The sequence below is a fragment of the Schistocerca serialis genome, chromosome 2 (assembly GCF_023864345.2).
Source record: "Schistocerca serialis cubense isolate TAMUIC-IGC-003099 chromosome 2, iqSchSeri2.2, whole genome shotgun sequence".
In the NCBI taxonomy this organism is placed as follows: Eukaryota; Metazoa; Arthropoda; class Insecta; order Orthoptera; family Acrididae; genus Schistocerca; species Schistocerca serialis.
In genome coordinates this window covers 891,916,108-891,933,739 of record NC_064639.1, presented here as the reverse complement: position 1 = coordinate 891,933,739, position 17,632 = coordinate 891,916,108, and the positions used below count along the sequence as shown (strand labels likewise).

The window sequence follows — 17,632 nt, the reverse complement described above, 5'->3', positions numbered from 1 at the left end:
AGTTACAGGTCATACACAATTCTGTAGTTTTTGGTTTACTTACTCTGAATACATGATTTTTCAGAGTGCCTTAAGGTAAAGTTTGTGGCCACTTAATAATATCTTGTGGTCAAAACCAAAGAACATAAAACACGGCCATGAATTATCAAAACATTTTCTGATAGCATTTTTTGGTTGTAATATATGTTATATCAGACCATGGAATGCATTATTACACTGAGATTCAACTGAGTTGGTACAATGTATGTTATGAAAGATACGTATGTTTTTACTATCAATATTTTCTGTTCCATGCCATTTCTACTTACTACACTCACATAAGTGGTCATACAACTATGTGAAGCATACCAGAAGGAAGATATTATTGTATACTTTGTGAAAGAACTACCATGAGTTCACTGTAAGTACAGTTTGGCTGCAATTTAACAAAATAATTTTTGATCAATTGTTAAGACAGAAAATGTTAGGAAACAGAAAAACACTGGTTACAATCAGCATGATATACTGAATACTTTTTCAATGTTCTTTTATATGCAGTGTACACATATTAATGTCCACAGGTTGTTAATATATTTACAGTGATGTTCAAAGACACAACATGTGTTAATCTTTTCTTGATATCCCGCAACTCAAGTGTGGACACTTTCTGATTTATACTTCTTGTTCTCTTGCAAATGACCGTTCCCTTTCTGCTTGAGACCTGCAGTATCCAGGTCTACTTTCTGTTTTTCCTATTCAGTTTTCTCGCTCTTCTTTTCCTGCAATGACTAAATATGAAGCAGACAGCTGTTCAGAAAGTTTGACCTCACTGTGTCACAAATTTTGCTGTTTCTCATAAACTAACTTCATTATTATTATTATTATTCACAGTGGAGAATACAAATTAGGATTTAAATCAGCTTGTACTGACCTTTGTGGCTGCCATTAGCTGTTCCCAGTGTCGCTCTCTTATTGCGGGATTCTGTAATTCTGTCACAGCCCTGAGAGAGGTCATCAAATTCTTCAGAGTAGCCTCAAGACCTACATAGGCATCCCAGGATCGCATTTCCTTATCGAGACCTATATGAAAAATTATCACAGTACCTTAACATGAAAGTAGGTGGTGTCTGCAAGAAAATACCACACAGGAAAATAAACATGAATTCCTTATTATATAATTATTCTCTTTTCTTTTCCTATTCTATGTGTATACAGGGCTTGGTATTAGAATTGTTAGTGCAATCTGATGTACAAACTGAATTTACTACAATTAATCCCTATAATACAAGGTAAAGTAATAATACTTCCAAGGCGGCATCTTATTTGCAGCAATGCAGCTGGCATGAAGTTCAACTTGCCAATTATAAAGCAGCAACACTCTAAAGAGAAATACAAAGTAATGGCATTCAAAGAAATGTGTTCAGTAAGATATAAAACTGTTATATCTAATAACTCATTTAGATGAGTTTTACAGTTGAGAAATTTGGTATATGACATAAATTAAAATGAAAAACACATCATTTAATAAGTAAATAGGTTCATAACCCTCTACAGAATAATAATAAAAAACAATGAAAGAAAAGTGTGTTCAAAATTGTAAAATTATTACAGTTTCAAAACTACTTTTATGAAACATTAACGATTTTCAGATTTGATGAAGACAAACTTCGGGTGGCAGTGATGAAATCTCTGAGAAACTGCCCATGAATAGCACTGTTCTGGGTTCAAGTTTCAGTCCAATATACAGTTTTATGGCAAGTCTCTACAACAAGTGTTAATGTGAGACAAAAAACTAGAGAAATTATTTGTTAGAGAAGAATTCAACATTTTTCTTTCCATAAATAACTTTACAAAACAGTAAATTCTATGAATCTGTCATATCTATAAATAAAGATTTCAGCATAGTAAAATAAGTTACTTATTGTGAGGAAAACATCTGGAGGCAACTTAATTTTTATACTTTATACCATAAGTTCATGAAAGAATAATAAGACTGAAATATTTTTAAAAAAAGTTTGCTTTCTTATTTCAAAACTGATGTTACTAAAAATTTCAATAGGTAGATAATATCTGACTGAACAACTGGCTTTATCACTAAAGGAAAAAATATGTAGTGATTACTTTTCAGACTACATTCTCTTGTAAGCAATTAATTTTTCGGTTTCTCGACTTATAGGTAATCATGGCTACATCTGTAAGTGAATATTTTTTTCGACAGAAAATAATAAATGAAAGCTGATCAGATACAATGCCCAACCATTAAAGTGAAGTCATATGACAATGAATTCTGATTTTAGAAATCTGCAGAAGTGAGACAGGCATTTGCAGGTGGACAAGATAAATTATAGTTATTAACTCAGATCCATTAGGAATGATTAATACTTCAGATAAAGCCATTAAAATGTTTGGAGGAAGAAGCATGTTTGTCTCTTACGGCACCTTCCTCTCTATAAATCAGTTATTATTCTCAGCTTGTAAGAAATATATATTTTGATGGAGAAAGCATACAATGGAAAATCCATGATGGACTGTAACAACATTATGAAAAGGAATATTTTGATGGAGAAGCTTTTATACATTAACAGTAATTTAGCAAGTTCTATTGCAGTCACAATTGCAGCTTCATACTAGTTACAAACATATTCCTACAATGCTTTTTCAGTATTAACAACTGTGAACTCAAATGTCTTAAAGTGGAAGCATGATCTTCAGCATACAGAAAACATCTATATGACACGTAAACATTGGATACAATGTGCTTGAGGTAGAAAGTTTACAATCAGTGTCTATCACCTTATGATTTATGACCATGAGATATGTACTTCTGATGTGAATTCAGTACGCAATGGAGTGATTCATTTTAATGATTACTACGGAACAGAGGAAAACAAATAGATGGCACAGGGAAACCAACTGAGAGGAAGACATAATTATGATTGTAATGTAAATGAAATGGGAATTGCAAGACATATGTAGCCAGATGAATGGATGATAGTTGACCAAGGAAGCTCCTTGGCAGGTTGTGAGAGACGTGAGAAAACTGAGATTATGATGTAACAGGGTTGATGGACGACATTAGAAAAGCATGCATAACTAACATAATTGTGTACCACCGAGGACTGTGACGTCTGTAAGAGATCTTTATCCAGTGATGGATGTCAAATGGCTGATGATGATGTGTCAGAGTTTCCACCCAGAAATGAAGTAACATGATAACTACGAAAAAAGTTATTAAGACCATTGAAGAAGTGAGATCCAAGAAGCAAGTTACATAAGGTAATTGGTATTAAGTGTATATAAAAGCTTATAATACAATCATTCATACACTGTCACATATTATATAAGCATTTACACCCACTAGCTCCCCCCCCCCCTCCCCCTCCCTTCCACACAAACAGACACAAACACACCTCTTCTCAAGAAGAAAAGAAAAAAGTCAGGTCAGTTCCTAACAAAGAAACACACAGGTCCAGAATCTCTAGTTTTATTGTCTTGCTTGAGTATCCTTTTATTAACTGAATCATCAGACTGTGATTCTTGATTTTGGTGAAACTTAAATTTTGACTAGGATGTAACTCCTGCTCTTTTATTCTGTTTTAAGTTTCTTTTAATTTTTTAAATAAACTTTACACATTTGATAGTTCATTAAATTATACAAAAACAAACAAAGATATTCAGTACAAATGTAATGAACTTTCCACTAAAATACATTAATTTTCCTGAAAAATTTTCATTAGCTTATAACATACTCAATTTTCAACCACCAAATTTTCTTATTATTACACTACACCACAGTACGTAGCTACTGATAAGAGTATATGCAAAGCATTATAAATTCAGTTAGACTAATGCTCTGTAGCACTGTGACTACGTATGGTGCATTGTCCAAGACAAAACATTTAGGACGAATCACATATTGCGACAGTAACAGAACAAACAACACAGAATTGTACTACTAAGGAATAAGGGTAATTTGTTTTCTAAGAACTCAGATCACACTCAAACAACACAAATCATTACAATTTGATCATGTGAGAAAAGCATCACATAGAAAAAGAAACAAAATGTTATATAAGCTGCACATTTCACATTGTATTTAGTTACATGTGTTTCAATATCTAGAAGAAACATGTACCAATGAGAGCAAAAAGACAAAGGCCAAAGAAAATGGAAAATGACTGGCATAACTGTGTGACTTAATAATCAACAAGCAACCATAACAATGAAACATAATCAATCAAGACCTGTAAAAACATATGAACTGTAATTAACACAAAAGAATTTAGAAAAGTGATACACGTAAAATGATAAACAATAAATATATAAAATGATAAACAACAAAAAATTAGTAGAGGACTATCTATATTTAGAGAAAGCCAAGAGTAAAGAAAAGGAAATAGACATATAATCTAGAACTTTTACTGTAAGAAATGTCTTACTGGGCAAAATGAGCACAGTAGGAGAAGATAAATATGTAACAAAGATTGGGTGACGATACCACAGTCAGTAGCTGTGTTCTTGTTACATTTCAGTGACGACTGCTTGCAAAGCTGTGTAGAGGAGCAGCCATGTTCACTCAACATGACTAACATAAGCAAAAGGAAAAACTTCTGCTAACGTAGTCACATCATTACTAGATGTCCAGATTAAAAATTGAAGTAGCCCACTAGCTACAATTCCTGTAAAGCTGAAAAGTGTTTTGAAAAAGTAGAAGAGCTTTAAAGACATTTCACGCAGCTAGCGATTTAAGCAACTTGGCTGCCTATCCTGTAGAAAGCTTCCTTCGTAAATGCTGCATACTCTTTAGCTCAACAAAACACAATATCAGAATGGATCACTGCCTTCAAAATTTTAACACTTTATCTCAAACCAGCAGTTCATCTCAGTTTGATTCTCAAGTACTTTCAGTTGGACAATTGGCTGATATTCACAAATTTTCAACCTCCTGCAAAGCTTCTTCATCCACAGACAAATTTGTTTCTCAGTGTTGTGCTCTATGCGAGTGTCCTTTAGTAACTGGCCTGGTCTTTTATTCCAACAAGGCAGTGACCACAGCTCTATATTAGCTAATGCATCCTGTCATTATTATGATGTTTTAGAAAATTCAATCTAGAGTTTCGCAAACTTAACAATTTATGTTGAGTATGCAGCTATATGAATTTCCTCTGTATGTTGCAGTCTACCGTACCAAGAGTACATAATAACATTAGTTTCCTCAACTGCATGATATTTCATAATACTAGTTAGAATCCATGACAATGACAGTTTGGCTTCATGGATATGAATTATATTCCTTGAGCATGTACACTTTTAACTTTCTTATGCCAAGATGCCTATTAGTTTCATCCATCTTCAGTTATATAGTTATGAATAGTATGAATGTAACAAATGAATTTTAAATGCTGCACATACACTGTGCAAAATAACAATTTCTTTAACTGCTATTTCTCCCCAATCTTCATACTAATGTATAACTTACAATTAATGCAGCTTAATTGTTGCTGACTTTAGTATTCAACAACGTAAAATATAGCAGCTAATTAAAATACTTCAGGGGTAAAGGAGACCACCCACTGAAAAGCACAAGCCTTGAATCGCTGACCGGCACACACAAAAAAGGAAACAAAATTTGCTAGCTTTCAGTGTTATTCTTTTTTGAACTAAATACACATAGAAAACAAACACACACTAATGACATTTTCAAGTTGCACAGAGATGCAACAAAATTCAATGAACAAACTCATATTGATTATAAATATGTAGCTGTTTTAAGGCAACTGAAGATGGCTCAAATCTAAAGTGCATCTTGGCTGGTTGTTGTCTTTCTTCACATTCTCCATTTCCTGCTTGTGCTTTAAATGTCTTGTTTGTTCAGTGCTTTCTTCTGACAGAAGCAGCAAGTCCATTTTCTTAAAACCTACCCATTTGCCTTTTAGCCATAATCTCTGTGTTCATTTTCTTAAAACCTACCCATTTGCCTTTTAGCCATAATCTCTGTGTTCATCATATCTTTATCTGTGCAGTAATTCCTCCTGCACTTCTGTGTCATCTGCAGAAGAGTTATGAGTGATTCACTAGTCTCCATGACAGTGCCCACAACTTTCCTATAATACTGATCACATTTTTTTTATTTGTATCACAATAAACAAAATTTTCAAAAAGTTTGAGATTCCTGACAAAAATGCACAGCTTGTCAGTTTCTGCATGGCGTCTTCACATGAGCATTAGAAGAAAAAAGAAGAAGAAGAAGAAGAAAGAAGTAAAGAAGGAAGAAAGAAGGAAGAAGAAGAAAAAGAAGAAGAAGGGAAAAAACTGAGAGAAATGTGATACTTTAGCACTTACACCTGGAAAATATAGTTCTGCATTAGGAGGGGGACTGTAGGCCTTTGGATTCAATAGCTCATCTCAAGACACAAAAGAAAGTAATTAGAATTAAGAGAGGTATGTTCAAATAGATCTAGTAGCCATCTGTTCAACATTACAGTACAGGTATTCACACTGAAATTTGTTTGAAAGTAATAGGAATGCTAACAAATATAATGCCAGAAGAAAGAATTATCTTCGTTTACCATCAAATAAATTTAACTTTTGCACACAAAGTGAGACATAAGTAATGTAAATCAAATATCTGACTGGCAGCAACAGCAATTCACATGAAGATCAAAGTTCTTTCATTTTAATAAATCCTCCAATCAAATGGAGTTCTTGAACAGGAGTAAGCAGTCAATTAATTATAAATTATTTGTTTGTTGCATACTTTTGGTCACATGCAGCCACAACCATTTCTTTAGTAGCAAACAATACTGAGTGTCACTGCAGCTGTACACAGTCATATTTGGATGTCTGTATAGTTTTTTGAGGCAGAGTGTTAGCTCAAGCCACAAAAAGAGAAGCAGATCAAAAGCTGTTATAGTGCTTTCTCCTCAAAACATCAGCAAACCGATTTCTTAAATCCAACTATTTGCTTTTTGTTCATGATTTTGATATTCATCACATCCTTATCTGTGCAGTAATTCCTTCTGCACTACTGTGTCTTTTGCAGTAGACTTATGAGTGCTTCAGTATTCTCCATGGAACTCCATATGACTTTTCCATAACTTTTACTATAACCCTTTTTTCTCTGTATCACAAGAAATGAAAATTTTGACAATTTTGAGATTACTTAAAAAGAAAGTGCATAGATTATCAGTAAGTACATCTATGCACCACACTATCAGTCAGTAACTAGTGAGTGGTGGTCTTTCTACAGTTTTGTTTATTTTCTTTCAAATTTAACTGAACAATTTAAAGAAAATAATTCTTCAAAATATCAAATTTATTTTTAAATTCTCTACAAATTTGTAATTAGCACGAAATAGAAATTCAAAATGCTTCATATTTTTCTGAATTTACTCAAGGCCAAAATGTGTGCATAATTCCCCCCATGGTTTCCTGAAAAGACATGTCAATCATTTTTCCTGAATTTTCATAGCAGTTCCCTTCTCAAGTGAACATACATACTATACATCTGGACTGACTGAATTTCTTTCTCATCAGCAGAGTAAATTCATGGTTATGATGCATTGATTAGCAAACCATTTGTGATGGGTGGGAGCATTGGCATAAAGCTTATATTCCATTATACATTCACCCACAAAGAAAATCACAAATTTCAAACTACCCTTTCTGCTGCCTGATCACTTGTAAATCACAAACAAATCCCATTTGGCAACTACACAGTATAAAGAAATAAAAAAATAAATAAAAAAGTGCAGAAAACAATCAACAAAATCATTTACACAACTGTCCAATTCAAATGACACAGAATGACCTGTAATGTAGTGGTAGTAGTTTTATTTACATTGGTGATGATTGACAGCCCCATGAAAATAGATAAAAGATAAAAATTGCTGAAAGCAAATAATTTGGTGTCAGCTGTATCAGGTAAAGATGTTCTACCTGCTGGTGACATATGAGAATCTGTGCCCGACCTAGACTAGAACCTGGATTTTCTTCTTATTGCGAATGGTTGTCTTACCAGAAGGATACCAATGCATGGCTCCTGAATTGACCCAAACTTCCATATGTCACACTGTCTAAATCCCTATACTATAGTCTGCAACAATATTATGAAAAGGAAAGCTGCCACTCACCGTACAGCAGAGATGCTGAGTCGCAGGTAGGCACAACAAAAAGACTGTCACAAACAAAGTTTTGGGCTCATAAGTCCTTTGTCAAAAATAAGATGACAGACAGACACACACGCATGCACGCACGCGCACACACGCTTACGCGCGCACGCACGCACACACACACACGCGCGCGCGCACGCACGCACGCACGCACACACACACACACACACACACACACACACACACACACACACACACACACATGCACTCACACAAACGCAACTCACACTCACATGACTGCAGTTTCAGGCAACTGTAGCCACTACAGTCTTTTACTTTCACCATTGAATGCTTTACAGAAAAGTAAAATAAGAATGGCTGGATGAATACCGGGGCTTTCACACTCCGAAACATGAGGCGCCTCTGTTTAAACAGTGCAATATCATTTGGTTTGTCCCTACTATACAATATTGTTTGACAAATAATTATTTAATAACGTTAAGAGCCTAATGTTACCTATTTCTCACACTCAGCCACTGCATATACTATACACACATTGTTTCATAACATTACACACAATATCAGCTGATGTCAAGATGACGATTTTGTGAATGTGTAACTTCCTATTTGCTAGCCTGAAAACCTGAGTCCACATTCCTCTATAATGAGGGAATCATTGAGCTCAGAATGAGGGTAAGGTGCTAGTATGATACATTGCACAGTTTTGGGAAAGTAAGCTCAATATATTTGTAATTTATTAAGGCTTCTACCAGAGTTGAAAATTACATTTTTATTAGTGACAAGTTACGAATCTTTTGCTCATTTCCCAACCCTTATCTATATTACAAGCTACAATGTTAATAACAAGACACAAAATACAACATTTTCAAACATTTTGTGTGCACAGATTGCAGCAACGGAATAAATCTTTTGTGGCATATCTGCATTAGTGGTGATTCACTGTACATAATACATTATTTTCTATATCAGATCAGTATAAAAATGTTATTTGACTGTATTATGGTTGTCTTGATACATTCAAAATTTCATAGCATCTTGTTCTAGTAAATTCTGACAGGTGTCTTCAGCTGTTTATTCTATGTCCATACGTTCTGTCGTCAGAGACCATTGATTTTGCAACAAAATACATAGAAGCTGAATTGGTAAAAGTCCCAGACATTATCACACTGTTTTTAAATTACTGATGCATGAATCATTTTTAAGAGTATAAAAAAAAATTGTTATATTTAAATTCGAAGTATATCTAACTTCATTCCTTTAGCTGCCACATGTAAAATTTTCACAGTACTGTCAGTACCACTCACTGTACATTCTGTGCTTCACAAATGATAGCCAAAAGCAGTCTTGTTGCTTGGGCTGATATGTTACTTGTATCTAGTTACAAAATTACAATCAGTTTGCCTTATATAAAATCAACCAAATGTTCCACATTGTAATCTTATACACAACACATGCCTCAAACTTTCTTTCATTTTTTACAGTTTTATGTATTAGTTTATATCTTAATTGACCTGTGGTTCAAAATGCCATTTTGTACAGTTTAGGGAAAGTGTGGCTAACTTTTTGGTAATACGGCCATAGTATTTCAATGCAGGTATGCCACAAAGTTGTAATCTGTGCACACAATGTGTGCGCTGTTGTAATCTGTGCACATAAAATGTTTGAAAATTTTGTATTTCATGTTTCCCTAATAACACTGTGTCTTCTAATACAGGTAATAGTTTGAGAATGAATGAGAAGTTCAAAACTAGTCACTAATAACAATATTATCTGCAGGAAATTCCATGTCGATATATCAACAATATTGGGAATAGGATAGACTGCTATTCACCATAACGATGACCCACTGAGCTGCAGACAGGCACACCAAAATGACTGTTACACATTATAGCTTTCAGGCAAAGCTTTCTTCAGCAAAGAAAATACACAAATATTTGCACAAGGAAGCACATATCATGCACACATGACTGCTACCACCACCTGCTCCAAACAGAATGCCAATGGCACTCCAGTCAGAGCTACTGTTGGTAGCAGTCACATGTGCTTGAGATGTGATTTCCTGTGCAAATGTGTGTGTGTTTTCTTTGCCAAAGAAAGCTTTGCCTGAAAGCTATAATGTGCTACAGTGTTTTCGGTGTGCCTGTCTGCAACTCAACAGGTCATTTTTACAGTGAATAGCAATCTATCCTTTCTTGTAATAGTTGTTGTTATTATTATTTAATAGTGTTACACTTTTTACCAAACCCCTACTCTGTGTTAACTACGTAATTCTTCATTGTACTGAATGTATTGCTTAACAGGCACTTTTCAACTGCCTTTATAAATAGTTTGTCTTAGCAATTTCTTTAATCTCCTATGGCACTTTATTGCGCAGTTCTATTCCTTGATAGAAAATGCTGTTTTACAATACACAGAGAAGATGTTGGATATCCAGAGCAAACTACTAAGTTCTGCAGGAGCAGGAACTGCTAGAAATTTAATGGACAGTACATTTACAATAACAGTCCAATTCATACAATATTAATAGGATTTCATAAAGAGAAAATGTCAAAAGAACAGGAAAGAGCTTCACGTTTTTCAAAAAAGAAAGAAATGATAACCTATACATCATGCCAGATTTCTCCAATTTATTTGAATATAATAAGCTTAAAAGGCACACTGAAAAACATAAAGCATATGTAATGTTCTCAGAATAATTGCATTCTTTTCTCGCTGAAACAAGACAGTAATCAGTATAGAAATATGATGACAGAAAGCATAAATTATTGAGAAAGATGAATTAACAACCTTTCCTCATCAGTTTTTGCCTCCCATTTTTTCTTGAACCAATCATACTTCTCATGATTAACATGACGACAAAATATTCTGGTTGAAATATAAATAACAATATGATGAAAGATATTTCATAAAGGAGGGAACATTAAGTTCGTAGCCACACATATATGACATTGAAGAGTGTAGCTTGCATGTTGAACTTCCATACACACACACACACACACACACACACACACACACACACACACACACACACACACACAAAAACCACTCCTCCTCATCACAACACAGCCTTTGTATAAGTGATCTGACAAAGAACGTGACACTGAGAGCTAATCTACTGTGTTCACTATCTTGTCAGATTCGTACCTACTACAAAATGCTTCCTGTACATGTTCTGTGGCAGTCCCTCAACCATGGTGTCACAATGAATTTCTAACACTCCTTTAATTTTCATCATTTTCCTTACTCAGCATGAAGTAAGACCCTTCAGTATTAGAAATCATCCTTCAACACTAATGTTTATCCCTTCAGTTGAAGTTACTGCAAGCACAATTACTTTTATTCAGATACAATGTTATCCAACATAGCTTCCATCATTTCATTGTTGCATTTTACACTGCTCTTCTTGCTCATGACTTTTATACGATATTATACTGCAGCCATAATTAAGTCAAGTTACATATACAATACCAATAGTACTACAGTTATTCAACAGTTAAACATACATTATTACTAGTTAATAAATTTAAGAAGTGTCATAAAACAAAAATATTATTATACAAATATAAGGACATGACACACACAAGCCAATAGACAAGGACAAGACACAAGTGCAAAGACAGAGTTCTACATTTTGTATAAGATGTACAACTGCAAAAGCATAACAAACAGATTTATTGCCTGGTTACCTTTTTTACCTTTCTTCTTCTCCGGCAGGATAAGTGTTTCTTTTAAACAGAAATGAGATACCACAAAATTAACACGTAAATAAATAACCAAAAGGAAAACAATGTTGAGTAACAGAAATTGTTAGTGTAGTTAAGTTTAGCTGTAAATGCTAAGATATTTCATTGTGCTATATTAGCAAAATAATATATCACACTGAAAGATTAACAGTAGTTGCTCCAACAGTGTCTCTTCTGTTAAGCTGACTGTTCCATTGGTGCCTCAAAATCTTGACATGAAGTAAGGTCCTATTACTTCTGGTATTACACTCAGTGCACCCTGAGTTTGTATCATACACTGATAATTACTGTTTTATGAAATAAAGAGGGTGGTTAAATCAAACAGTGGAAAGTCCAGGATGGAACAACAACAATGCGGAAAGTATAGAGTGCTACTCATCTTACAGAGGAGACATTAAGTTGCAGACTGATAGAACTAATAAAGAATACTAGAAATATTTAAGCTTTTGGACAAAGTCTTTCTTCAGAAGTAGAACTCTCATACATCCACACAACAACTCATACACAAGTGGCTACTGTATCAGGGTGCTAAGCCCCAACAAATAATGCTCAGAGGCAGTAGACAAGTGTGTGTGAGTTGCTGTTGTGTGAATGTGTGAGATTCCCACTTCTGAGGAAGGACTTTATCTGAAACCTTAAATATTTCTAGCATTATCTCTCTTCAGTCTGTCTACGACCTTACGTCTCCTCTATGTTGTGAGTAGCAATCTATCCTCTCCATATTGTTGTTAAAAAGGGTGATTAAATTTTCAGTTTCTAATTACTCCAATAAAGCAAATCCTTTATTTCTACTCTTCTTCAAAACATGTAATGCATTGCTCATGCACAGTAATGCACTCAAGGTTCCACCTTTGACAACTGCCAGTATTTCAAGAGGTGAGTACTCCATCATTTTCAAGTGCAAACACAACAAGAGAGCACTGTGTACGGAAATTTAAACCATCTGTAGGTGGGGCTACAACAACCAAGAACCATAATTCAACATATGCGGAAAGACAACAAACACATCACAAATAACTAGCATCACAACACAATCAAAGATGACCAACGTCAGAAGTTATCAAACGTGAACATGAGTTAGCCATGGGTGAGCAAGCAGCTTTTAATTATGTACCTCTGTTGTTTGACAGGGAGAGAGCAAGATTCCAATCAGAACTGAAGCAAAAACCTCAGTCTCCATTACCAACAGAACTTGCTAATTTAATCTCAACTACTTCCTTCGTAACACTATTCTAACAGTTGGTAGTGTGCATCAGAATCTCTGTGTTGTTATATTCCATAGGATGACTGACACCATGACAGTGTTCTGCAATAGTACATTTGCTCAGCTGTCACAAGCATGTGTGACATTCATGGTTCATACACTAGTATTGATTGTCTGACAACTGTATGACACATCACATCTGCATGGTGTAATGGCAAGAGGCTGACGGTCACTATGGCAGGTGACAGAACTGGGTTGTTAGTATGCGGAACTGGAAGCTCGTTACCCAGGGTGGGGTAGCAGTGGAGCTGTGAGTGGAAGCTCGGTAGCCAACTGACATATGAACATGATAACATCACTGATTAAACATATATTTTACTAGTGAACACACTACAACAATCGTAACAATGCCATGTGGTGGCAATACCCTCCAGGGCATCTACTGTAGATGGCTGGTATGGAAGAATGGAGGTAAGAAGACTGCCTGCAGTTTATAATGTAACATATTATTTTACTATTTTTTTCTTTCTATTCTTTTCTCCCTCATTCTTTTCTTTATAACATTTTATCTCAACCAAACACGAAAAAAGATTTTTGTTTATGCACCGACTTGTCTTCTCATGGTCTGGGTGCATGCCGTTTTCAAATGGTAGAAGAAGAAGGAAATATCATCCCTAAAGTAACTAGCTTCGCCAGTCGCACCTTATCCAAAGCTGAATGTTGGTATTCAGTCACAGAGTTAGAGGGTTTGGTCATAATTTGGTCCTTTAAAAAGTTTGAATATTTTCTTTGGGGTAAACCCACAAAAGTGTACTGTGACCATCAGTCCCTGTCATTTTCGTTAACTATTAAGTTGCTACACTGATGGATAGCCAGATGGTGTATGTATCTTCAAGAACTTGACTTTGAACAGTATACAAAAAAGAAATCAAAACATAATAGCTGATGATCTTTATTGCCTACCACAGGACTTAGAGAAAATCAACAATCTTTTAGAGCAGCAAGGTGAAATAGGAGCTATGTTGATGGAGGCCAAAACACTCCGACCACACTATGCCCACATGTGCAAACATATGGAGCAATTACAGCAGGAAGACACAAGCTGGAGTAAGGTAAGAGCAAAATTTGCACATAATGGCCATGAAAAATTAAAAAGGTTTTTTACTATTCACAAAGGTGTTTAGTTCCATAGGAACCCTCCCAAACTAGAGCAAAGATGCATGTATCTGCCCGAGGAATATGTGGAAGATTTTATCTTATACACACACAATAGTTGGGTCCATTATGGCACTGCAAAATGCACTGATAAAATAGCTAAATATTGTTATTTGCCCAACCTTAGACGAAGAGTACTACAGGTGGTAAGAAAGTGTATTGTTTGCCAGAAAGCAAAACATTCTAACACCTCCGAACAGATAGAACTATATCCCATTGTGGTTAAGAAACCTCTAGAAAACGTATTGTTAGATGTAGCTGGATCCTACCCCAGAGGTAAAGGGGGAGTAAAACATATAGTAGGCCTGTATGATATTTTCACTAAATACGTAAAACTGTATGCTATACAGAAAGCTACAGCCAATTCAATTATAAGACAAATTAAAGAGGATTATTTTGCAAGAGTAGGAGAACTAGAAGTCATGTTATAATGCCTCATATTTTGTTGGATGTAAATGAAACGAGTTTTGTAGATTCCAACCGAATAAAACACATTCTAGTATCCAAATTTCGGTGTTTAAGGAATTCAAGAGGTTTTGTGAGGACATATATACCTCGTAAACATACCAAGTGGATTGAATATGTCACTTCTTTCTTACAAGTTGTTAACATACATCCACTGGATTTCCACCAAATTAGCTGATGTTCAATTGCAAACAAGTAGACGAATGGGAAAAACCTTTACCCAAGATACCGATGCCGGAATTATCATTGGACGATAAAATACGACAAGCAGTAATCAACCTTGAAACCTGGACTACATATAAGAAAAGAATTTATGACAGAAAGCTGAAATGTATGACACCTTTTTCCATAGGACAAAGGGTGTTACTTAGAACACATCCCGAATCCACAAAAACTGGAAAACTGAACCGTAAGTGGCAATTACTATACACTAGACCATACATAATTACCAAAATACCCTACCCAGGAGCATACAGATTGGCACAGGCGAACACGGGTAAAGACAAGGACCTTTACCCACACAAAGACTTGAGAATGTTGATATACTGAGAAAGGAATGTATACCCTCTAAGTTGTACATAGGTATAGTAATATTAAATTTATTAAGCTAGAAAATCACATTCCAGAATTTATGTTGTTAGTTGATAAGGAAAATTTTTTGTTTACGTTTTGTCTTATATGTCAAATGTATAAATGATAAAGTCAGTGGATGTAACAAGGAAGACTTTTACTTTTACGTCTCTAGAGATGACAATACTTTGCTCACAATGCTTTGCCTTGCACGTAGCCCAGCTGTAAGTGAATAAACAAACTTGTGAAACACACAGTAATGCACAATGCAATAGGCTGGTTGGTTTGTGGGGGTTGAAGGGACCTGACTACAAAGGCCATCAGACCCTTTTTCCACGATCATGAAACACCCACAAGGAACAAAACAAGCAACGGAGATGAAAAGGGATGGCACAGAACAAGAATGACATAGACAAAGACCAGAAAAGAGGAGTTAAAAACACACAGAGTGTTACAGTGGTTGGCCGACCATGGAAACAAAAAAAAAAAAAAAAAAAAGGAAAAGCCAACCACCAAGAGACACACTAAAGAGCCCCGTCTAAAACAGTAGGCCAAAGGCCAGACTCAGCACAAATAAGAGAGACAAACCCCCAGATCGAGCAAAGAAAGCCCCCTGCACAAATAAAACTCAAAACTAAGCCTGCCATGGCAGTATCATGCGTTAAAAGTGCAGGGAGTGTATCAGGCAGCGCAAACATCTGCCTGAGCACAATTAAAAGCGGACAGTCCAACAAAATGTGGACCACTGTCAATGCTGAACCACAGCGACAGAGAGGTGGGTCCTCGCGTTGCAATAAATAACCGTGCGTCATCCAGGTGTGGCTAATGCGCAGTCGGCAGAGTACAACAGAGTCCTTGCTAGAGGCCCGCAAGGAGGAGCACCAGTAGTCTCCGGTAGTCTCCTTGATGATACGAAGTTTGCTAGTTGAAGGCATGGTGTGCCATTCATCACCCCACGTACCAAGGACCTTCTGCCACAAAACTGAATGGAGATCACACTCCAAAAGGCCAGTCTCCATGCCGGTGCACCAACAGCCAGTTTGGCCAGCATGTCAACACGTTCATTATCCGGGATGCCAACATGACCCAGAGTCCACATAAAAACAAACAGGCAAGAGTATGGATGGACTCCTGAATAGCCATCACCAGACAAGAGCGAGGAAAACACTGGTTGACAGCTCATAAACCACTCAGGAAGTCACTACAGATTACGAAGGACACACCTGAACAGGAGCGGATATACTCTAGGGTGAGAGATGGCATCCAGCTCGGCAGTGAAAACACTGCAGCCAGCCGGCCATGAGCGTTGTTCAGAATGATGCCCAAGAGTAAGAGCATAACCAACACGACCAGCAACCACTGAACAGTCGGTATAGACCACGTCAGAGCCATGAAAAGCGGCAAGGATGGAAAGAAAGCGGAGGCAGAGGGCCTCAGAAGGGACTGAGTCCTTCAGGCCCTGTGCCAAATCCAGCCGAAGGCATGGGCGGGGCACACACCATGGGGGTATACGTATATGGGCCCGGAAAAGAGGTGGGAGATGGAAAAACTCAAGCCCAGAGAGAAGAGCCCAGACGCGAACCGCAATCATACACCCTGACTGGGGTCGCTGTTCTGGAAGATGGACGAGCGAGTTGAGGAACAGGAGACAGTAATTTGTATGCGCGGGTAAGCTAAAAACATCTGCAGCATAAGCGGCCAGTAGTGATTGGTGCCGGATCCACAATGGAGGGACACCAGCTTCCACAAGTACGCTGTTTACAGGCCTTGTGGGGAAAGCTCCAGTTGCAAGGCGGATCCCTCAGTGAAGTGTGGGGTCAAGCAACCGCAATGCGGATGGTGACACTGAACCATAAGCCAGGCTCCCATAAATGAGACGGGACTGAATCAATGCCTGATACAGTCATAGAAGGGTAGACCGATTGGCATCCCAGCTGGTGTGACTCAAGCAACAAAGAGCATTAAGATGGCGCCACAACATTTGTTTAAGCTGCAGAATATGTAGGAGCCAAGTCAACCAGGCATCAAAAAGCAAGCCCAAAAACCGACGCATCTCCAACATGGCAAGAGGTTTGCCGTCAAGGTAAAGCCATGGCTCAGGGTGAACAATGTGATGCCGGCAGAAATGCATGATGCAGGTGTTGGCAGCCATGAACTGGAAGCCATGCGTGATTGCCCAAGACTGCGCCGTTGCCGCCGTTCAGTAACTGCAATGCCAGTGGGGCTATAGTGCAGGCAAAAGTCATCAGCAAACAAATAAGTCGATACAGACATTCCCACAGCTGCAGCTAGCCCATTGATAGCAACTAAAAAGAGGTAGACAC

The 17,632-nt window shown here is 36.7% G+C and overlaps 1 protein-coding gene across 1 annotated transcript in view; it reads right to left on the bottom strand.

Moving 5' to 3' along the window:
- Positions 1–17,632, bottom strand: part of LOC126458230 (dynein beta chain, ciliary-like) — a 477,648-nt gene that overhangs the window by 305,975 nt on the left and 154,041 nt on the right. The window contains exons 10-11 of the mRNA XM_050095128.1: positions 907–1,059; positions 261–271 (exon numbers count right to left, since the gene is read on the bottom strand). Of these exons, the coding sequence (XP_049951085.1) occupies positions 261–271; positions 907–1,059 (164 nt within the window). The remainder of the gene's footprint in view (positions 1–260; positions 272–906; positions 1,060–17,632) is intronic.